General features: G+C 38.0%; 1 protein-coding gene across 3 annotated transcripts in view; it reads left to right on the plus strand.

Moving 5' to 3' along the window:
* Positions 1 to 23,347, plus strand: part of WWC2 (WW and C2 domain containing 2) — a 120,255-nt gene that overhangs the window by 29,172 nt on the left and 67,736 nt on the right. For 2 of the 3 annotated variants that reach the window (XM_039551132.1, XM_039551131.1), the window contains exons 2-4: positions 6,594 to 6,703; positions 19,360 to 19,563; positions 20,526 to 20,602. In XM_039551132.1, coding sequence (XP_039407066.1) covers positions 6,594 to 6,703; positions 19,360 to 19,563; positions 20,526 to 20,602 — 391 coding nt within the window. Of the gene's footprint in view, positions 1 to 6,593; positions 6,704 to 15,209; positions 15,310 to 19,359; positions 19,564 to 20,525; positions 20,603 to 23,347 lie in introns of those variants that run through there. The other variant, XM_010401501.4, reaches the window with a different exon arrangement.

Genomic DNA, 23,347 nt, shown 5'->3' on the forward strand with positions numbered 1-23,347 from the left:
TACCTAAACAATTCAAAGTTTGTACATAATGTCTTGGCCTGATATCTGAATGGGAGGCACTACTGTGTTAAGAACATGGTGTTTAGCAGCAGAAATCCTGTCGACGGACTCATGAATGAACTTTTTCAAGAGAGAGATTTTGTGTGGAATTTGCTAGTTCATAATTTTAGAATTGAGTGAACAAACAATATGGCAAAAGGGTGTTTTGTGGGCCAATTCTGCCCCATTTGACAGGTAAACAGCCCAGTTACCACTTTATAAAGTTAGGAAAGAGACAGCAATATAATTAAGACAAAGTAAATGCATTTTGTTAGAGCGTCAGCCAGTATGATTTGTGGAAGAGAAAATTGTGTTCCCTAAGCAATATAATTTTCATGCTGTTAGTGACCTTGGCCATAGGGAGCAGCAATGCCTCTCTTTAACTCTGACCTACAACGTGGAACAACAGCTGTCTCTCTTTCACCATTCTGTGTGCACTCTGCTGCCTGCTATAGAATTCATCCCCCTTAAATTTAGGTACCCTTGCACACACTAAGGATTCTTGCATTCAGAATCCTGTACTTGCTAGGGAAGGAGGGGAACCTTCAGGTTTGAATTGGGTCAGCTGAATGTGCCTCTCTAGGGAACCTAAAGGAGTAATTCAGGTTAGGTAACTGACTTTTTGAAGTTAATGAGATTAATTGCACCTCTGAGTTTTATATAAGAAATTCATCTTGAGTGCCTGAAGTGAGTAAAGTCCATGTTTGTAAGCATATCTAATAGGGGATTAGAATCCATGTTTATACACCCTTCAAAGTAATAATGCCTATAGCCTTTGAAAGTTGGGTAAGAATTGATTTTGAGATCCAACTTGAGCACCAAATTCAGGTTTGGTGAAGAATTTAGAACGTTTTTCTTCTTCTGTTTGTACTTTCTTTTCATTGATGACTTGATTAAAATTTTTACATTTGCTTGTCTCAAGCTATGGATCAAAATAAGAATTAAATACTTTCACTCATCCTTTTCCAAAATAAAAAATTAGTTGATGATGATTTTATGTTACTATTCTGTGCAATTGTGCTAACTGAAAGTGCTTGAAGTAAACTTGTTGTAAACTGTTGTATTGGTGGGTATTAGTGTGGGTAAACCATCTGTACACCCTTCTGTAATGGTGTATGGATTCCACATAAATGCACATGCAGTTCTCCCATCACTGGATTTCTTCTCTTACATTTTAATAGATGCTCATTCCTGCACATCTGAATAGCAACTTACATTTTGTCTTCTCATTTCCTAGAGTTTGGAGAAGAGGTATATTTTTCAGAACAACTTCTGTCAAGAAAAAATGCTAGCAAGTACTGCATTGTAAGAGAAAAGAATTAATGTGTAGTATACATCATTATATATGAGAAATGAATGGATGTGAAATTTAATCTGTACAACATTTCATGTAAGTGTCACACAAGATCTTGCTACACAGCAAAGGACATGAGTTCATTTTGGGTATTTGGAGAAAGTTCTATTGAAAGCATTTTGAAGTTGCTATAGAAATTGACCATTGGCCCTAGTTATAATTGAATTCCAAACTACAAATCTTGACTGCAGGTCAAGTACCACACAGCAAAGGAAGTATTGTTGGAAGTAATTTTAAAAGACATTAAGATGAATCTGTTCATAATTCTCAGGTATTTGTGTACCTCTTACAAACCTGTGTTTTCTTCCTTTCTAACTGAGGAAAAGTAATTTCAGGTTTGTGTGGGGTGGGGTTATTTTTCTTGTCTCTGTCTCTCCCCTTCACCCCTGCCGTTTTCTGAGATCTGCCTACCATGACCTTTCTTCCCCACACCCTCCACCACATATATTATAAATCACAGTAAATCATTGATGCAATTGATGCAAATTAATCTATATAAGCAAATCATGTCGATAGCTGTGCTCACACAGTCCTTTGAAGTGTGGATAAAATCAGAAGTATGCTAATGAGATCAGTGATGCTGGTGTCAGCTGAGGTTAGAAGAGGTTGAAGACCAAAGTCCAGAGTTTTCTGTTGATAAAGTAGAGTACTAATCATAATATGGATAACTTATGTTTCAATATTACAGTTTATTTAATCCTGAATGGATTTTGGAGAAAGAAGGAGTCAGAGAAGGGATGCAGCAGAATGCAGCATTTCTCTTGCATAGAACAGTGTGTTCAAAGTAGTGTGTGTATATATATACATATATGTGCATACCCGTTTTTAAGAACATGCCTCTTGATACTCCCAGATCACAGAAATGTGAAATATTCATGGGCTGTGTGTATCTTGACAGAAAGATAGTTTTACTAGTATATGTAATAAATTTCTCTTTTTTTGTGGACCCTGATCTTGGAAAGAAGCCTGTCTTCTATATATTTCTGTGATCTGGGGACCTCAAATTATGGTTTACATCAAATAAGAAAGTTGTCCAAATGAAGCAGTATTTCTGCACTGACAATCCATCAGTCTGTAGTTACACTTCCATTTGCCATATCTTCAGCCTCACGTTTTTAGAGCATGGTGCTGGTAGCACCAAGGTTGTGGGTTCTGTCCCCATGTGGGCCAATCACTTAAGAGCTGGATCAATGATCCTTGTTGGGTCCCTTCCAACTCAGAATATGCTGTGGTTCTGTGATTCATTGTTAACATTAGATCCATATACAGAGTTATTCTTACAGGAATGGCTGTAGATGCAAGAACAACTGTTAATGATAGCACATATATCATTGCAGAACCTGCATTTAAGAGCTAGCTAACTCTGTATTTTGAAAACTTTAAATAAAAATTTGGATTTAATATGATAATACAGCTTTTCAATCTGTAAATTTTATTTGTCTCCTAGGTCTCCCCGAGCACCTGTGAAGTGATTGACATAATCATACATGGTTTACATAATGGAATTGCAGAATGCTTCCTGGTTTTCCTTAAAATAGCCACTTCTCCTTACGCACACCTGCCTCTTGTTCAGTAAGGTTAAAAAAAAAAGGTGCCCCTAGGTGTGAATACTTGAGCTTAATGATATGCATTAAAAAAAATCCAAGCCTTTCTTTAACTAATTGAACTTCATTGGATACTAAACATGGACTTTGAAGTCATCCTTTTTAGAGTATTGGCATTCTTTTAGGAACATGTAAATGTATGGCTGCAGTCTGAAACAGTTTTATGAACTACCTCAGAATATCAGTGCCCAAGAGATGCAGCACTTAATCCTTTATTATGGTGCAATAAACCTCATTTTTCTTGGTTCACAGTTAATGAATGTAATGGCAGCCCATCTGTCATAGGTTACTGTGTTGCAGATAATGATCTTCACACAGACAAGATTCCTTCAGTCCTTGTTCCTAGATACCACTTCCTATCCAATTACATCTCGTAACTCTCTGCTTTCAACTTTTGTCTTGCAAATTTTCTCTTGCTTCATATTGTGTTAATTTTATCCATTTGTCATATGTATTTTGCAAGTAAATAGTGGTTATGTTGAGACAGTTCTGAGGGCCATAAGCAATCAGGTAGCACATTGTGCTGATTGCTGTTCAATTGTAAAATGACACATCAGGCTCAATAATTGTGTGCTATTAAAAGACTCTGGAACAAAAAAGGGAGTCATGGGAATGTTACCCTCTTAAGTAATTGCAATCTTATTATGTACAAACCTTCTCAGGTTTTAAAAATCTACTCTGGAACAGTTCTGACATAGTTCAGATCTTAAGGATGTGATATCCAAGCACGATCCAGCAGAGCAGGATTCATAAAACAATTTGTCCTGTACTGCCTGTCTTTTTGGACCTCTGTCTCCCTCTTCTTGTCATTTTGTTTAAGGTCCAGTGTGGGTCATTCAAGTACTTTTCCACAGTTTTTTAGTGTCTCTTTAGTTTACGGAGTGTCTGGGATGAGAGAATGGCTGTTATTCATTCCTATGGTATCTGGTTTCAGATGGGTGAGAACACCTGGACAGAACATTTGCATGATCACAGTCAACTGCAGTCTAACCTAGAGAATGTGCTATTAATAGTAAGAAGCGAGTATTTGATTAAAAATAAAATTGGTGTAGAGAGCAGGTGAAAAGTCAGGGTAGAACTGGGCTTACATCCCTCCTGTAGAGGTGATCTAAAAATCACATGTCATGACTGTTCCTAGCTCTGGTGTGTAACTTTGGTGAAAGTATTGAATGTTTGTTAAAAACCATCTGGCTGTGTTTATATGAGTTTATGTTCTGATTCCTCTGTTGCTATATGGCATTTCAAATATTTTTTTCTACTTGAACTACATTAATTGAGTTTTGAGTTAATATTATAATGTTAAGGCTAAGTATGACACTGAACTTTAATTTTTATTCAGTTTGTTTCATGAACATCTACATTTGCAATCAAATTTGAGACAGGACTTTCTTCACAGGTAGGTGTGCCCTTGTAGTTGGCCTGTCTTGTTCCCATGACTAACCAGACTCACCAAAGCTTTTACATGACTGATGCTTCCTCTGAGCAGTAGTGGCCTGGGAACTCTTTGACATGGATGCCCTGTGTTCACTCTGCTGCATGCTGCCCACCTGAAACTGTGCTTGTGTTTATCCTGGATTTAAAAGGCTTCTCCTGCTTCCCTAAGAGCCATCCCTTTCTCTCTAGCAATTACTATTTCCAACAAAACAGTGGTCTTTGAAGTGGTGCTGGTAATTATAAGTAGGTAGCATTTGGGCAGGTGTGTTTGGTATGGCAGTGCTGGGGAGCTGCAGCCTGCAGGCCAGCTGTTGGCCTGCTGAGCTGCACAGTTGGATTCTGGCCATGGCAGCACTGCTTCTGCTGCCCAGAGAGGAGGAGCAGGGTGGCAGGTCAGAGCTGGGGTTTCTGGAAAGTCCTTGGAGCAGCCTGACTCAGCCTGATCTGTGCCAGTGTCTGGATTTAAAAATGCAGGTTAGCAGTGTGAGAGGATAGGCTTGGCTTGCTGCAGACCTCCTCTGTCCCTGGAAATCACTGGCAAGTTGGCAGCCTACTTGTGCTACTCATAATCTGTATTTTTGAATCCTAGTGATCCAAATGTAATTCCACATTGGTAATTTCACCTATAGTTCATAACAGTTTTTGGTGTGTTTAGTGGTTTAACATAGCAGTTTATAAGTGGCAATAAGTTAGCAAATTTGTCTTATACTTGCAAATTTGTTCAGAACCTCAAATAAAGTGTTAGTAACCTTCATAGGATTATGATGTAAACTTTGGAGAAATATGAGGAAGTGGATTCATGCTTGCAATTTAAAAAATATAAATTGAAAAAGAATCAATATTCAAAACGTTTTGAATCCTAAGAGCTTTTTTCTCTGTGATTTCTGCAACCCTAGCTTGGAGGAATACTGTCCTACTCAAAGAATTGGTAGATCATATCCGTTGATGATGGTAATAATAATAAAGATAATAGTGGGGCAATGATTTCTAAGTCAAATTTGTGCTTAAATTTCTGGTTTTTCAGCTGCATAAAGAATGCACTAATTTTGTAAAGTACTTTCTGTCTGGTGTTTCATACGCAAAATCCAATTCAGTTTGTAAAAGGTAAAATGTACTATTCTCTTTCTTTCCTCGCAAAAATGTCAATAAACCTGGTTTTTTTTGTCAGGAACTAATAAAGAAAAAATCCTGAAACACAGAAAAGCATGTATTAATTAGGTTTTTATTTGTATAGAATTTTAATGGTGAGATGAAAAAACAGTCTTAGGTGATAAAACTTAATCAGCAGTGAGCAAAGTGCTGCTTGTGTGTCCCACACACTACTCTTCATCATCTCACTCTGAGGATTTTTTTTTGAACTCTAGATATCTACTTACTCTTATTGTCACTATGGCAACAATAAAATCTTAAATGTCTTGTTCTTCCTATTAAATATATCACTGTGTTAGAGACTGTGTTTATTGTGGATATATCAACAGGAAACTCAATACTAATTTCTTTTTTAAGAAAAGGACAGAAAGATGATCACGTAAAGCTTTGCTCAGCCTCAGTTGGAAAAGAGCCCATGTATTATTTTTATTAATCTAGTTCTTGTAACAAATAGGTGCTCTACTATTAAAGTGAAAAACTTTAATAGTCTGTCCTCCTAGAAAAGCACCGTGTGAACATCTAAGGCCCATTACATGCTACTTGTAAAATGTCTACTCTGTGCACACTGCTGCTTGTTTTATTCAAGCGTGTGGATTGATAAGTGCTGCTAGCTGCACCTTGGGTAGTTGTATTCTCTTTTCTGACTTTCCTGTTTGGTCATTAGAAACAGTGATCTTGAAATCTTGTGCTCTCTTCACCAACTCAAGGTTGAAGGGTCCAGTTTTCCTGGTGATAAATAGGAATATAGACGATTGCTTTTTTTTAAAGCAGTTGGTTGTTGTTTAATTTTAAGCTGTCAAATGTGAAGGATGTTGCAGTGGATTTCTCACTTGAGTTCCTGTACTGAAGAATGTTTGCAATAATATGTTCTACTTTAAGAGGAAAAAAACCAACTTGCTCTCCTTTCTTCCTGCTATGTTTCTTTAGCATCTGTCATAATATGAATTAACACAAATAACAAACATGTATGGAACAGAGAAAAGCTATATCATTGAATTGTTTCCTTGTTGTAGGTTAACAAAGCCCTTGTCATTTGCGGATTGTGTTGGGGATGAATTGCCATGGGGATGGGAAGCCGCGTATGATCCTCAGATTGGTGTATACTATATTGATCACATAAACCGTAAGTATTCTTTGGTTTGCCATATTGATTATAAAAGACTCATCTTGATTAGACTCAGAATTCTTTGTTAGAATCAAAATGCTGGGGAAGATTTGCCCTTTGGTATAAAATTATTGGCTTTAAAATGCTTACAAGAAAATCTGCTGGTACAAAATGGCTGCATCTGTTTCTATGTATATTTTAATTGCATGGTAATTATGTCTAAACCACGTAAAACTAGCAAAATGTGAAGTACAGTGCTATTTAGACCTACTGAAATGAATATATTCCTGAAAGCATTTCTATTTTCTCTTTATATATTTATTACTCCATATTGATATGTTTTTCTATTTTCTCAGAAATAGCCTTTAACAGCACAATAGCAAAGATTCTATTTGAGATCAACACCTGAATCTAGGTACCTGCATCTGTGCTAGCAGTGCTATATACTTACCTAAAAATTAGAAGGTATCTACAGCATTTCAGATGCTTAAAGTTAGCAGAGGCTACTGCACAAGGTCTGTAAATATGGCATGGACAGTAAGAGACTAGTGGCCTTCTGAATGGCATCTCAAATGTATGGGCAAGTGAATCCACCCTGCCTTGTCTAAGCCACTTTTGCAGTCAACAGCTCTCTAGTCAGTACAGCAAGTGTAATGTAAAATGTGAGGCAGCTGACTGGTTGGGTGTCTGCTTTGCAGATGAGGTGATTTAACCTCCTTTGGTTGGATTGGACTAGAACTCTGATTAACTAGAGTGGGACATTAGATATCAGCCGTGCTTGTTGAGCACTTGCAGATAGACACCTAATATTGAACTGAATCCCACCCAATAACCTCATTTGTGCACTTACAGCCTTGCTTTGCAATGAGAGTCCTCTGATCTTAAGTAGTGTTAGACATTCATGAACTTTTAAAAATACAAGCATCCTTGACTGAATTCAAAAGTTGAAGAAAGTAAAGGGTTTTCTTCTGACTCTAAATGCTGTTATCAGCTTAAACTTGTCTCTAAGAGCTGCTTTGGCCACAATTCTAGAACATAAACCTGTAAAATTTTGGGAGGCCAGTTGCATTTCTGGGTGTTTTGAGAGTGCTTTCATATCAGTGCTCTGATAATTGTGCTCTTTTTACTTCATGTGTGTCCAAAATATTTAATCAGTTCTAAAAACCTCTTGTAGCTTTGTTGCTGGATATTTTTTTTAGAAAGAATTTATATCCTTTCTTTACTCTTAAATGTTATTCCTGTGCATTGAAGGTGAATTCTGGAATATTAGGAGCTTTTCATGGGTTGAAATTTTGCTTCACATACATGTAAGATGTTGAGGCTTTGATAACATTGTCATGGGAGTCTCTTGAAAATGGTAAATATACTGCAAACACTAATGCTTGCATTTAATTGAGAAGAGCTGTGTATATCCATCTGCACACATCTTCTGTGGCTGGGACAAATGTGATTAGCTGGGTTTCTCTATGTTATGTTAATGCATTATGATGGATGACAAAATAGCGTGCCTTGGACTTTGGTGTACTTAAAGATAGTTTCCATCCCTTGTTTGTTCAGTAGTGTACTTGATTCCTCTTATATTAATATATGTATTCCTTTGTAAAAATTTCAGTGAAACTTATTTTGTAAAGTGGCATATTTCAGTTTTGTACATTGTATTTTGCCCAGTGTTTTGGTGAGAGTACTCTCCAGCTGTTGGGTGGCAAACTGCCTAAGAATCTTACAAGTAGGTAATTTGTCTGGTGCACCAGATATGGAGATTATAACTTCTACTTATCTGACTAGGGTGCATGCAATGTTTTGATGCTATGGAAATCTCTGGTATGGAGGTCACTTGAAATTAGCAGAGAAAAGCCTTTCTAGAAAGCAGGTTTTCTGTTTGTTTCTTTCTTTCACTAAGTGTCTGCTTAGTGCTTTATTAGTTTTGTAATAAGTCAAATGTGTTGAGTATGCTTTTTGGGTTTGAACTGTTAAAATTCCCTGTCAGGACAGTGGCTATGTTAGAACAAGGAAGACTCTTGTACTCTTTTGAAAGTAGCTTTGTTAATTCTCTTTGCTACTGGACAAAGAAGCCAAATGAAGGAGAAAAACCGTACCTACTGTTAGGAGGAAGAACAAATAGATAGATGCTTGAAAAACAGGTTGGATAAAGTAGAATTTCAGGACTCATAAATGGCAGCTTGAGGGATAGCACCTTGGGAAGAAATCTGCTCCCATGTGTTAGGTAGGGAGAGGTGACTAATGATGCTTCACTGCCTTCTGGCTGGATTTATTTCAGCAAAATGTTTGAGGGAAGCCTCATAGATTCTCTCCTTTTGCATTCCATAATTAATTATTCTGAACAGCTTCTCTGTTATCTGTCCTTTTTCTCATTTGATTTTCTAGTGTTGTTCCTACTGTGTGCCTCTCTACAATGCTGCATGTGATCCAGCTGTGAAGTTTCAGATTGCCCGCAGGACTTGGACCAATTTTACTATGATGGCTCCAAACTTGTTATGTTTCTCAAACCAGCCCAATGAGCTATGAGGAGCAGGCTGACCTTAGTACAATTGGCTGTAAATTCAGAAGGTCTTACTCATGGTTGTTCCCTCCTTTTCTGTAAAAATTTGGGGTTGTGAATGTTAAGGATGGAGTTTCTGTTAATGATCAGATAGGTACTTACTGCAGTGCATATTGGCAAAACTCCCAATAATTCAGAGAAAACAATATTAGGCTGCACCTCGCAAAAAACTACTAAGTTTCTATAAAGTCATTTTTTTTCAAAATATTTTCCTCATCTGTGTAATTATTTGTCTTGATCTTCTTCCTTTCTCTCACACAAACCTGAGAAAAGCCTACTCTTCTCTTCAGCAGAGGGTTAAGACTTGTCTGTGAGCAGTCTGCAAATATAGAACAATCCCTCAGATTCTTTTGGTGTCAATATGTTTAAGGATAACTTAGTGTTATTATCATCTCACATTTCTATGTTTTCTATATATTTTTTTTTTTTTTTTTGCCCCCAAATAGAGTTTGGATTTTTCAACAGCCTTAGAGCTTTCTCATGATCTTTTTGGATGATGTAACCCACTTTGAGAAGCACTGACTGAGGTCATTATTTTATGAATATATTACCCCAATTAGGAGTTTTAATGTGATGCTTTCAGCTTCAAGGGAGACCAGATTACAGGCCATCTGGCAAGGCAGAACATGCATATGATGTGGGTAGCTAATACTGTAAGAACTTAAATGCTTACCCTGTGTTTTAGTAGCACCCTTTGTTAGAGGACGACTGAAGGGATATTTTTTGGTGGGCAGGGCCTTAGGAGTTTGTTTTGTGCAGGATCCTTATTACTGTAGTTTGGGAGAGTTCAAAGATTATATAACTTATGCTGCTGACTCTTACAATCATTACTGCATACCTGTTCTCATGTGTTCATCTACTTCAGGTAATTTGCTAACATTTACTAATTGTGCTAAACGACATGGTTAGGAACTCAGGCAATACTAAAAATAACATGTAACTATTACTCCCCTTTATTCAAGTATCTGCAGGCGAAGTCATCACTTTCAAATGTTTTCCAATTCTTCTGTAGGATTTTCCACATCAAGCATTAAGTGTCTGAGATGCGAACATTTATGTTCTTAGAGCTTGGATTTCCAAACACCTTTAAGCTGATGTAATCTTTGAAAGAATTGGTCCTGCTCTATTGCTACCTCTGGCCTTTTGTTCTGTACCTGCAATGTTTTTGCTTATACTGCCATGAACATTTGCATGGCCAGACAGTGAATCAGATCAGGGAGCTGATTCAAGTTGAAACTAATCTGGTATGGGGGGAAAAAAAAGTTGCTGTTTGTTCTCCTTTCCACACCTCTATTTATGCAAGCAAGAAAGGGAAGGTGACCTGGGGATATGAATGAACAGTCAGGTGGAAGAGATGGAGAGCAGCTACTTTTCATAGTAGCAGTGGTTAAAAGTATTTTGAGATTACACCCTTGAATTTTCATCTATTCCGTGCCCTGTGCAGGCTTGCCAGGAAACAGGTTTGACTGTGAGGCTGTGATTTCCAGGTGCACTTCTTGGGGGTGATGACAGCTAAAGTAGCAGTCATTGCTTGCTCTGGCTCCTGTCCCCACATTGTGTCTGCATGAGGATATGCAATAAACATGGACAACAGGGAAGTGCTCTGCTTCCTGAGGTGTGAATTGTTTTCCACCTCCTCTCCCTTCCCCCAGCTGCTCAGGTTTTCTGATCTGGATCAATCTACGGTATGCATTTAGATGAACAGCTGTGGATGTAATGGTAGAAAGAAAGGGAAACTTCTGCTTCTGGTTTGACATGCGTAATCTAAGGGAATCCCAGACTGGGACAAATTCTGCCTTGCCTTGAGCACCCTATCTGTTCCTAAATAACTTACCCCCTTTACTTTCAATTCTTATCTTCTCAGATAAGTGTCAGGAGTAACAAGGCAAATGGTTGTTTTCTTCATTGCATTGATCTAGTTAACTCATAAAACAAGTACTCTACTGTTAGTAATGTTTAGTGGCAAAGGTAGCAGAATGGAAACGAATGACAGTGTTTGAAATGGTAGGAAGGAATAGTTTTTCCCAGCCCGGTACAATTTCAGACCATCACATCACTTTCTTTTTGCCATTCTGTACTTTGTATTCAATATGATGATTCTTCTCCCTGCCCTCCACCCAGCACTTTTCTTCAAAATGCAGCTCCTCCCTACTTAGTTTTAATTGCCCCTTTTGGAAGCATGAGTGTATCTTTCCCAGAAACACCCTTCTATCACTGTTTCATCCACAAAGAAAAGGAAAATTGAGTCAGTAGTGCTAAAAAAAAAAAAAAAAAAGAAGGTGAAGCTAAGCTATTTCTTTTTTAAAAAAAAATTGGCTAGCTATTTACGTACTCTGCTTCACACTTACAGCATCATATTTTAACTACAAGAGTTCTATTTCTTTTTGCAATCTTGAAGGCTTTCATGCTAGTTTATGCTTGTGCAACTGGTTTGTCTAACACAAGGATTTTTGTGTGTAGACTGCTCCAGCCTGGAGTCTAGTACATCTGCAACTATGAAAGTAGGCCAGATTGATTTTCAGAAGGGGAAGAATCTGAAAATCCCACCACGAGTCTACAATTACCAATAGCTTGAGGGAGTCAAATGGTGTATCATCACAAATGTGCCGTGTTTGTTCCCATGACCTACCACCATCTTCTAAGCAAGTGGTCACATGCAGTCAATTGTGAAGACTCTTTACTTGTCAGCAAACACATGTGGGAGAAACCAAAGTGCAATGTGTCTTACTCTTGAAAATTTTTTGTAGATATTTTGTCTGCATTCTGGCTGTAGGAAGGGATTAGAGTAATCTGGTGCATGCTGGCTACAGAAGGAGGGCTCAAGTAATGAAGGCTCTGGATTAAAGATGATTTTACCTGCTGTCTTTTATGTAAAGATCATATTTGCATCTTTTTCTTATGTCTTTGTTCTGCTAGCCTTAGCAGTAGAACATTATCTACTTGCTTGATAATGTAGAACAAAATCCTCAGAATTTCTACTGCATTTGACTGAAATATATAAGCATATGCTGCCCTATATCTAGAGGAAACCAATAGTAAGAATCTTTGAATGAATCTTTTTTTGAAATCTGCTCAGACAGTATAGCTGGAAAAAGTTCTCATTTTCTCTCATTGCTCAAATTCAAGCACAGAATTATTTTACGGAAAAGTGAAGAAGGTGTTTGGAAGAGAGGGGTCACTTTTTGTGTGGAAGTTTGATGGCAGGAAACAAACTGTAGAGAGGTCACTTTTGAAGATACTCTAAATAACATAGTTTTCATCCATGTCTCTCTTTAGAACCCATATTCCATTTAATTATGTGATAGAATGTGATTTTCTTTGAGTATCCAGCAATGCGTTAGATCATTTTTAGTATGTCATCTTTTTGGCTTGCATGGTCTTACTGAAACTGCTGTCTCTGTAATGTGCAATTCTTTATTTTTATGTACCCATTGAACAAAAATGTCAATGTGAAATGATGCAATATTTACTTGTGAAACCTTCCACAAATTTTTGAGTACAAATTGCTTTTATTGTTGTTTGAGTTTGAATTGCAAGTATTTCAAAAAGCGGGGGGAAAAAAGAAATAAGGAAGAAAAAAAAAATTCAGGAAACATTTGCTATGTAAACAATAAAATACATTTCTTAAGACAGTCTAGTAACACTTGGTTATTCTCCCTGAAACTAGTGCTAGTGCATTTGCTCCTTTGCTAAACATTTAGACTTGCATCCCAGTTGCCTGCAAGGTTTGTTATGCCCGTTGAAGTATAATGAAGTAATATTTGCACTTTCTTTTCCTAAGTGTAGTTTTGTTTGATTGCAGGCAAAAGTACTGGAGAATTGAAAGCCAGTTTGTTTATCAAGTAATGTGGGATATACTTGTAGAATAAACATATCCATAGTGATTACGTAATGTTGATAAAATTGCTTTCATCACCCACCACTTAGCTAGCTCCTGCGGTAGTTGGTATCCAAGATTTTTCCTCTTCTGATATTTTATGTCAAAGGGTTGTTCCTGGTTTTATGTTGTCCTGTTCCTGGTTGTGCTGTCTTGAGACATTTTTGTGCAGGTTACCATTGAAATCTTGATCCTCCTTTGCTGTGCCTGGCCCTAGTTTGGCTTGCCTGCAGCCCTTTACCAGGAGCTTGCCCTCAGCATGCAGTAGGATGCTTTCAAGGTATCTCCTTCTCAAACCACCTCCATGAAACAGGATGTAATCCTGCTAAAGCAAAGGTATTGAGGACTGTTGAAAAACCAATCTGGATTTAGCTTGCGCGCTTTCTTCAACAGTTAGGTTCAGGAGAAGTTCCAGTGATGAGGGATCCTGAATGTAGTCAGCTGTTGGTTTGGGGGTTTGAGGTCTGCACAACTCTTGAAGGTGGGGTTCCTTTGGCTGGAAGGGGTAGTCCTAAAATTATTATGCAAGATAACCAGAGACGTCAGGTGTAGTGGAGTTATCTTTTCATCATTTATTGTTTCAGACAGAGAAATTGCCACCTTGACACAGAGTATCGAGCTCAACCATGACATGGAGCAGTAGTTCTGCACCAGTCAGAACTACCCTGTTTTCAGGGCTCAGCCACTGCAGTTTCGTTGTCTCTTGTCTGTTAGCCAGGTTTCCAAGTTTGGGAATATTCCTGTAAGTCACTAAATGAGGGAGAAGGTACACAGTATTGATGAGGAGATCCATATTTAAGAATCCAGTGGATTACTGGATCTGTAAGTAGGCTTGCTGTTGCCAGCTAAAAAGGTCTTTCCCCAGCTTTGTTGTTCTTCCTACTTTGTACTGGCTCATTGGACCTTTGATGGCATGTCACAACACACCTAACCTGCTAGAACACAATGTATCTGCCTTCATGTTATCTTCTGGAGCCAGTCAGTGTTTAGGTGGGCTTAGTACATCAGATAGGCTGTGCTGGATTGACTGAGTACCAGACTGTGTAAAGAGAACATGTGAATGTCTGATGTAGGGGACTGTGGGTTTGAGGTGACATGGTAAAAACCATCACTAACAAAAAGAGCTATTACACAGCTCCAGCTGTGGCATGCGACTCTCCCCTGTTCTCCTTCCTACAGATCTTAGGTCTCTGGTCCTCATTTCTTGCCAGGTCAGCTAGTTTCCCTTGGGATAGCCTCTCGTCTGAGATGGTGATTCTGCAGCAGTTACAAACTGAAATAATATGGGCATGTGTTTAAACAGATGAGAGTTCTCCCTTCAGAATGAAAAGTATGTCATTATTTTGTCTTCTCTTGCTGTGTATGTGTCCTCCTCAAGTAGCAATCTAGCATATCTGACTTGTTTTTTTAGTGGGACCTCTTGAGAGTATTTGTTCTCTAACTGTGTTGCCTGAATGCAACTGTGTCTGACTGAACACAATTTACATGTGGGTTGTTCTAGAGCCGGTCGATGCTATTATTTTGTTTGGCAAGGGGAGATGCTGGAAAACTATTGCTTCCACATATTGTTAATCCTGGAGTAAAATGTCCAGTTCTCTTATGTCTAGCAGTGGGGCGTCGGAGTAAATCCCAGTGGGATTTACTAGTGGGATTATAATTCCATGTATTTTAGGGAAATAAGATCTTCTGCTGATAAAGTAATAGTTTCCTTCTGTTTAAGTAGACTGCAACAATTTGGCAGAACTTCTTGATAGTAGACAGGAAGGTAACGTGAAAATATCTCATTTTTTAAAAATTGGCATGCCCGACTATCACCTGTATCCCACGTATAATATATATCCTAGGTATAATTACACAGAGCGTGCATAACATTGCTGCCCTTGAAGCACGTTCTTGCCAAAAGAACAAACAAAACTTCCAAGGCATAAAGTCAGTCCTGACATTTTGATTTGGAATTATTGTTCTGGCCAGATTTTTCTTTGCTGAGTTTAAGTGCATCAAACTTGGTTGGCAGTGATCCAGGAAGAGTGCATTTCATGAACAGCAGTGTGATTAAAGCCAGCACAGCTTCCTCTTCTATGTTACAGGGCTGTGATCATTTCAGTGACAGGAACGTCCTTGGGTGGAGAGTGCCATCCTGCCATTTGTGCAGTTCCGCTGGGCGAGACCACAGAATTTCCCCCCAGTGTGAGTAGTCACTCAGTTCTTTTAAAATAGGAGGAAATAAATTGGTTTTGTATTGGGGTTTTTTAATACATTTATTAACTGTGCATTTACAGTAATTTGTTTCAAGTTAAATTAATTGGTTTTAAACTATCTTAATAGAATTGAGTAATTTTGCTTTTCTTACACGATGCTAAACCCAAGTCAAATTAGGAATAAGTAACCTGAGTATTACGTGCACTGCCACCCTCTTCATTCTGTTACTATGGCTCATTATTTTTCCATTGTGATTGGACAGAGGAAGTTGATATATACAATTTTTTTTCATCTAAGTGGTGGTCTTCATAGAGCCTGATGTACAACTCCTGCTTATTTAAAGATCCATTTGAAGTAGATTCCTTGAGTTCATACCTAAGTTTATGCAGAAAATGTTAGAGAGGACCTGCCAAGGGAAGATGGTTTGTTCATTTTGCACTGTTGAAGTCCAGTTTTGGACTTCTAGAACAGATGCAACTCTACAGCTCTGTCTAGTGTTCACTACCAGTGCTTACTCCTCACCTGAGGAGCAGAAATAACATCTCCCCATCTGTCTAGCTGGCAATCTGCTGCATGATTTGTATCTGCTGCAGACAAGGTTATAAGGCATCCTGTTGCAGTCACCAGTGGGAGTATTTATCTGCCTTAAAAAAGAAATGAGTTCTCCCTACTTTATTTTACATTAGCTGTTGAATAATAAGGGGAATAAAAAATTTGGGTGTTCTTTGTGGTTTAAATCTCACTGTGGTTTAAGCATGAAAGGCTTCACAGCTCATTTTCAAATGTTCAGGAAACTTTTCCTTCAATTACTTGTATGTAACTATCCCAATAACATTCTTGTGTGTACAAGTTTGACCTTAACAGCAGGTGCTTGAAACATTCTTGTCCAAGGAAAAAAAATCCTTATCTTTTTGAGACTTTATTCTGAGAAGAATAAATATTTGTTTTTGAAAGAACACTGCTTTAAAAAAAATTATTGGCTCTTGGAAGGTATATGTGCTCAAAAGAACGTACTTTCAAGTGCTACATTTCAAAATGTAGTGCTATACAACCAGAAATATCATCCATAGTTCTGTCTTTGGGCTTTTTGTCCTCTGTGGGGTAAACCTACTGGTGAAAATTGAGATAACTGAAAAGTATAGATGAACAAACATATGTGCTGCTATACAAGCACATGTTTCTAGAAATATGTATACGTTTGTATATATATATAAACAACTTGCCAGACAAGTGATATGCTTTTTTGGGTTTTTTAATTCATAATACTTAAGAGGTACACAGAGTAAAATTCTTCAGAGTTTTCTGTGTTTGGTAAAAGTTGAGTAACAATTCTAGGATAGTCATTCCATACCGCTTTGCTTTTTCCATGGTGATGTATTTTCACAACTAAGCATTTGTTCCAGAATAAATATGTGCAGATAGAATTGACTGAGAGTAATTTGACCAGTCAAATTTGACCTGTGTACCTACACAAGCAAATACTGAAACGTTGGTATGCTGAAATTACAGTGTGCAATTTTTTGAAATGCAGGGTCACCTTTAACTCATTTATGACTATCAGTATAAAAGATGCTAGCTCATATAATCCTAGTATTGTTTTATACTTGCAGCTTGGAGAGGCAAAAAGGAAATGTTTGATTGTATTTGTCAGCAATACAAAATAATCTGCTGTTGATCAGCTTTGTCCTTCTCTTGCAGTCACAAGGACAGGGCATCTGTAGGCCACGTTTTAGAGCTCTGCAGGCTACATTTGGTCTTTGGGCTGCATGTTGAGCAATCCTCACTTAAAACCTACAAAGCAATTACCTACAACATGCTCGAAGATGAGACCTTCCGATCTTGTAAGATTATTTGGTGTCTGCTGGTTGCACTCTTAAAACACAATCACGTCATTACATTCATCTAAAAAACCACCATAACTGCGTTTATCGTATTTGATCATTGACCCATGAGAATCCTGCTTCATGCTCTTCATCCTGCTTCACAAAAAAGGACAAATCTGGAAACCAGCACTTCTTATCTTGTGTAAATAACTGTGAATGTGGAGTGTGTTAAAGCACAACAACAATAAGGGGGCACAGATAGGAACATGTGTTGACCATTTAGGAGAGAAAAGGTATTGATTTGCTTCTTTGTGTGCCCAATATCTTTGTGTAAAAGAGCAGGTGGCTATAACCACGGATATATGTGTATGTGTGGCTGTAGCTATAGTTAGTTTTTTTGAGAGAGTGTTCCTTTTGGGGTTATTGGAAAACCAACTGTGTATAAAGCTTTTCTGCTTTAATCTTTTGTGCACCACACTTGGGTTTGTGTAGGTTATACTCTCTATGCATTCATTTTGTACATCTAAGAAATGCCTTTCCCAAGTAGGAATGTCACAATTGTAAATGGTGGAGGGAGGGTGTTTATGTATTTAATTGTTTTTAAAAGCATCAAGAGTTCCATAGAGATTGTCAGTTTAGGATTTATGGGGTTCGTTTTATGGGATTCTGCTTTTTCTTTGCATGTCTTTTTGTTTATGTGGTATTAACAAAAGAAAAACCTTTTGAAAAAATGGTAGTTAGTCACTACTAGAAATTGTTATTAACCAGAACCTGTCCCTAACAGGTTTTGCTGTTACAAAATCTGTTTTCTTACATGGAGTTGAAAGAGTGCCTTCTCCCAAGAGTGCACTTCAGCTACAGTTTAGAGCAATTACATTGGTTCAGCTGCAGTTCTTTTTTCTCTCCACATTTCAGCCACTTGTTCCCATTTTTTCCCCCCTGCATTGGTTCCCACAGTAAAGCAATTCAGAGGACTAAAGTGGCAGACATCTAACCCAGAAAATAAACATGCCTCCTACTTTTGCAGAAAAATTCTGAAGTGAATACTTTGCACTTAAATATTTTGGTACTGAATGTTACTTTTTATCTCTGTAGATCTATGCAGATTTACAGTATGTAACTTAAGAGCCTGAGTGGTGCACATTTGCATTTAGATTTCAGACTTTTCATGGCTATGTCTTACAAGAATATTTTTAGTACAGTTTTAAAGGAAGAGTATTCATTGTACAGCTTCAAAAAGTGCTGAACTAAGTCAGGAAATATGGTAAGTTTGAACAATCAACCATATATAGTCCTCTTTTTATGTTTACATTAAAAAGAAAATCTTAAAATCTTTAGTTAGATTGATTTTATACACCATTCTGTTATGTCTGATCCTCTTGTCTATGTATCCTATGCAAGTCGGTGTTCTGTGTGGCTGCTGAAGTTAAAATGTTACCTGAAGCCATTTGTAAATTAAAGGCCTGTTCCAGCCTACTCATTTTTATTACCTGAGTAGTCGATGAAAAGAAGGAGACACCTCAAAAAAGCAGTTTGGTCCCAAATATCTTGGACACCTGTCTTTGACAGGCAGAAGTACCCTCTGAGGGCAGTCCTCTCTGTCTATTGGCCATAAAGACAGTTGTGTGTTGGATCAGATGTCTCGCAGACATAGGGATAGGCGAGGTGAGCTGTAGAGTTAATGATCTATTAGTTCCGTTACAGGGGGAAAGATAAAATTGTTTTTATAGAGTGAAAGGAGAGAGATAACCACTAAAAACATGAATAACATATGGCTGTAAAAAATAATGAAGTGGGAAGGAAGGGAGTTGAAAAAATGTAATAGCTAAGACTGTTTTTAGTTTCTGTTCAGAAATGCATTGTTTTAAGATTTCATTGAAAGACACTGTTGATCCTGTTGCTTCCAAATACTCTGATGCAAAAAATATTTTCTTTTTGAGTTTTAGGATGTTGCTAATTCAAGGTTGACAACATGGGGATGATCTGTATAAGCATTTGCCTATTTTACTCTAATTTCTAGTTTTGCAACTGATCCCTTGAATTCTGTTTCTTACACGCACTGTTGTGGCAGAGGAAGTGATACATCTGCTTAGTAACCAAAGGCAAACTATGGTTTAGACTACTCTAACTGTGAATTACAGAGAAAGAAGCAATTTTAGTTGTCAATGGGTTTCAACAGAGGTCTCTTTAAATCATTTATTTTTCTCCTGTAAAGAAACAACACAAATAGAAGATCCCAGGAAACAATGGCGGCAAGAACAAGAGAGAATGTTAAAAGATTATCTTACCATAGCTCAGGATGCTCTCAGTACGCAGAAGGAGCTGTACCAGGTGAAAGAACAGAGACTAGCACTGGCACTGGATGAGTATGTACAGTTGAGTGGCGCCTACAAAGAAAAATCAAGTTCTCGTACAAGCTGTAAGTACAGTAGAGAATACAATGTAATTTCTTTATCTCTTGCCTTGTTTCTCTTTAGGATAAGTTTTCAAGGTTTGCTAGGAACACCTTGTACTCTGGCTTTTTTAGAGTTAGCATCCCTACATTATTTATTAATTTAAGATAAAGATATTCTGCTCTTCTCTCTGATACAATTGGCCTCCTTTGAGCCATGATTTAGAGCACTTGGCTCTGAAATCTATTTTGTCATGCAGTCTGTTGAGACAAAACTCTGCCAAATCTAGGTTCAAAGTGAATAGGATCTCTTGCCTTCCTGGCTGCCTGCTGTAGTGACCCTTCTGTGCTGACAGGTGTCTGCAATAGACCAAGAAGGAAATGTGTTGCTGATGTATAGGAAGAGCAGACAGTAATTTTGTAGCCTGTATGCTGTGACCAGGGGCCCAGTAGAGATAGAAGTTATTGTCTTGGGCAGGGAATCAGCATCTGGTAAAGCACAGTCAGAGGCCTGTTATTGACCAAGCACCTCTCCTAGAAGTAGATAGTGTATGAAAGGAGCATGTACATCTGTGGAAGAACTGAGTGCAAGATCTCTGAGACTTCTGAATAAATCTGCTTTCCTGAGATCTCCTTAGAAATTATAACTTTCAGGAAGAAAGTGATTGCAAGATGGCTCAGCTAGAAGAATAGGAACAGAAAACAAGGAATAGAAAGTCAGGGAGAATGAGGTTCTACTTCAGGATCCTGGGATAAGCAAATGAGGAGAGATACTATATAGTGGTAGGGGTAAAAAGGGGAAATTTTGATTATTCAGTAATTATTGCCATGCTGCAATGATGACTACTCTATAAAAGGCTAGCTTTTAAAGTATTATATATTTTTGTGCACATTCTAGGTTTTTGCTCAATGTGAATTCATCAAGAAAGGGACTAATTAGTGATTTTAAGGTACTTAAATATTTGTCTTTTTTATCTTTTTTGAAAAAGTGTTTTCAGGCTCTTCATCAAGCACAAAGTATGACCCTGACATTCTGAAGGCTGAAATCTCCACTACAAGATTAAGGGTGAGAGTCCCTAACTCATAATCATTTGGATTCTGTCTGCCAAGTTTATGATTACAGCATAAGTATAGCTTGAACTAGCAGATGTATCTTGTATCCTGGTACAGAAACCTCCTAATATTCTAATTAGATACCATTCAGAGGTTTAAAATTAATTTTTAAAGCTGTCTCTGGTATTTTCAGATAATACATTTCTGGGAAACTTTGACAGATATTCTAATTAGATATTAGATTTTAAATAAATCTGATGACTATTTTCAGTTGTATGCTTTTGTTTTTTAAAGGAAGAGTAAAAATAGAAAAGTAGTAGGCTAAGGTGAGCTGCAGGTAGATGACTGTTTTTACACAACATTTCTTCTGTGAGAAATGCATCATTAGCTACTTGAACTGCCTCAGAAGTTTCTGTTGGTTTGAAAAATAAAAACTTTTCAATAATGGTGTAAAATGCCTCTGTTGTGTCAAAATGGAGCAGTTCAGATCAAGGATGAAAGTTTGTGTTTGCACTTTGAAATTGCTAACGAACACAAATCCATAATTTGGTCAGCTGTGTTCAGTATAGTCAGTAACAAACTCCATATAAAGAACATCCATTCACAGGCTAGTCCCTAGTGAGTTTATCTTGAATAAGAATGAAATGGAGTGGAAGGCATTTAAAATATCTATAGGGATTTCACTTATTTCAGTGGCATATAATGCTTTATGGATTAGCCCAGACTTTCTGTAGTTAGTAATGAAAAAAATTACATCGAAGCCTGCAGGTTAAAAAGACAGCACCTCACAGCATAGTTCTTCCTGCGGGCTGGAATACAGACTCTGGGGGAGCAGAAGCAGCACAAGTGACAGCATTTACTCAGCTCTTCCATTGCCCTCTCCTGGTTTCTGCACAGAGCAGCACTCATAGAAGCCTCAGAGAGTAACATCCTCCTTCACCTGCAGTAAGAGTTGTGATTAGGAATCTAAACAATTAATGTCTAAAAGGAACTGTGGAATAACTCATTAAACTTTTAAAACCCAGTATAAATCAGGAGTGGAATGCACTCTAAAACTCCTATGTGGATGTTGCCCTCCTGACTACTGCTTCTTCTTCTGTTCATCCTTACCAATCTCAATTTGTAGTGCCTTATCCATTAAGGCAGAGGGATGGTGGTTAGTGAGGGGAATAACTGCTGGAGGTGGGAAGAGAAATTTTGAAAGCTTAGTAGAGAGAATCAAAAGCAGTAAGGACCTTTTCAGGAACAAGAAAGAAGAGACAAGGCAATAACCTCTTTCTAAAATGAGTGGAGGAATAACAGATGTTTCGTTTGGCAAGGCAATCACCAGTATATTTAGGAAATTAACAGTGTGGTTGAAGAACAAAACACATGATGAAATTTAAATACAGTCATCCACTTGGCAAAGAGGGGAAAATTCAGGCATGGTCCTGTGCTCACTTTTTCTCACTACCATTGACTGCAGATCTACAAATTGCTCACCGAGGAGAGAGTCAGATATGTTAATCACAGTAATTCACTTTTTGGAGGTGCTGTCCTCATTGTTTCTTGCAGTCAAGGAGCCTAATATCCTGCTGGTTCCCAACACCTGATTTATTGGCATTGCAAAGTCCTGCATATGTGCCTAAAATAGGTGACCTCAATCTTGTCTGCAGAGTTTAGAAGGGTGCAGTCCAAGAGTATCTGTATCAGCATAAAGTGTGTGGTCATCCAAAGCCACTGGATATGAAAATTGAGATAAGAAAAAGTGGAACCCTGTGATGCTAGGGCTGGAAAGTGGTTGTCATGGAAGATGGCAAGAGAGGTATGGCTGTTATCATAGTTCACCCTTATTTGAATGTTTGAAGATGCTTGCTAGTATGCCAACTTTGGGCATTTTGCAGTATTTGCATGCATGGACTTAATGAGAAACAAAGTTAGTCATTAGTAAGCTGCTAGCCAGCTACTTAAATTTTGCACATTGTTAGAGCAGTTGTACTAAACCTGTTCCTCTGTCTCCCAGTATCTGAGGGTTATTGGCATCATCAGGTTAATGGTGGCTGGAGGGGGGAAACTCAGCATTCGAGGAAGGTCAGAATTGGCCTTTGGCCTTTTCCTTGTTAGCTGTGTGTAACATATGCGTGTTACATATGTAACATAGCCTTCTGGGTACATGAACTTCCTATTGTGCAATAGGTTGTGGAGAAAATATGACAGAAATCAGACAGCTGTTAAATAAAATGAGCAGAAAAGAAATATTTTTCTCACCAGACTAAAACTGAGGGATCAGATCCTGCAGTAGACTTTGAGTGGGGCCATTTGGGGTCTTAATTAGTAATCAGTAAGATAACTCCAACAGCACAAAGCATATGTGATCCCAGTCAGTTTTACGCATATGCAGCAAGTGAGTAGGGAATGCACCTCTGTAAAATAACAAGGGCTGGAGGGGCTGGGGCGGGTGGCTGTGTTGTTCCATTAGTACTCGAGTGCTGGGAATAGCAAGGGCTTAGCACAGGAGCCCGCTTGAAGATGTGCTTAGGAGCAGGAAAGAGAGATCTGTCAAGTGACTGAAGATGATGTGCAGAAGCAGTAGGAAGGGGGTGAATGTTAAAACAAGTGAAGAGTTGTGAAAAAGCAGGAATTATGTGAAAGTTTTGAAGGAGAAGACAAGGAGCCTAAGAATAGTTTAATGCAGGGATGATGCAGTAAACACAGAGGCTATATTATGATGTAGGTCACATCATTCTAGGATAATGCACCCAGCTCACATTTCTTCATA

The sequence above is a fragment of the Corvus cornix genome, chromosome 4 (genome assembly GCF_000738735.6).
Source record: "Corvus cornix cornix isolate S_Up_H32 chromosome 4, ASM73873v5, whole genome shotgun sequence".
In the NCBI taxonomy this organism is placed as follows: domain Eukaryota; kingdom Metazoa; phylum Chordata; class Aves; order Passeriformes; family Corvidae; genus Corvus; species Corvus cornix.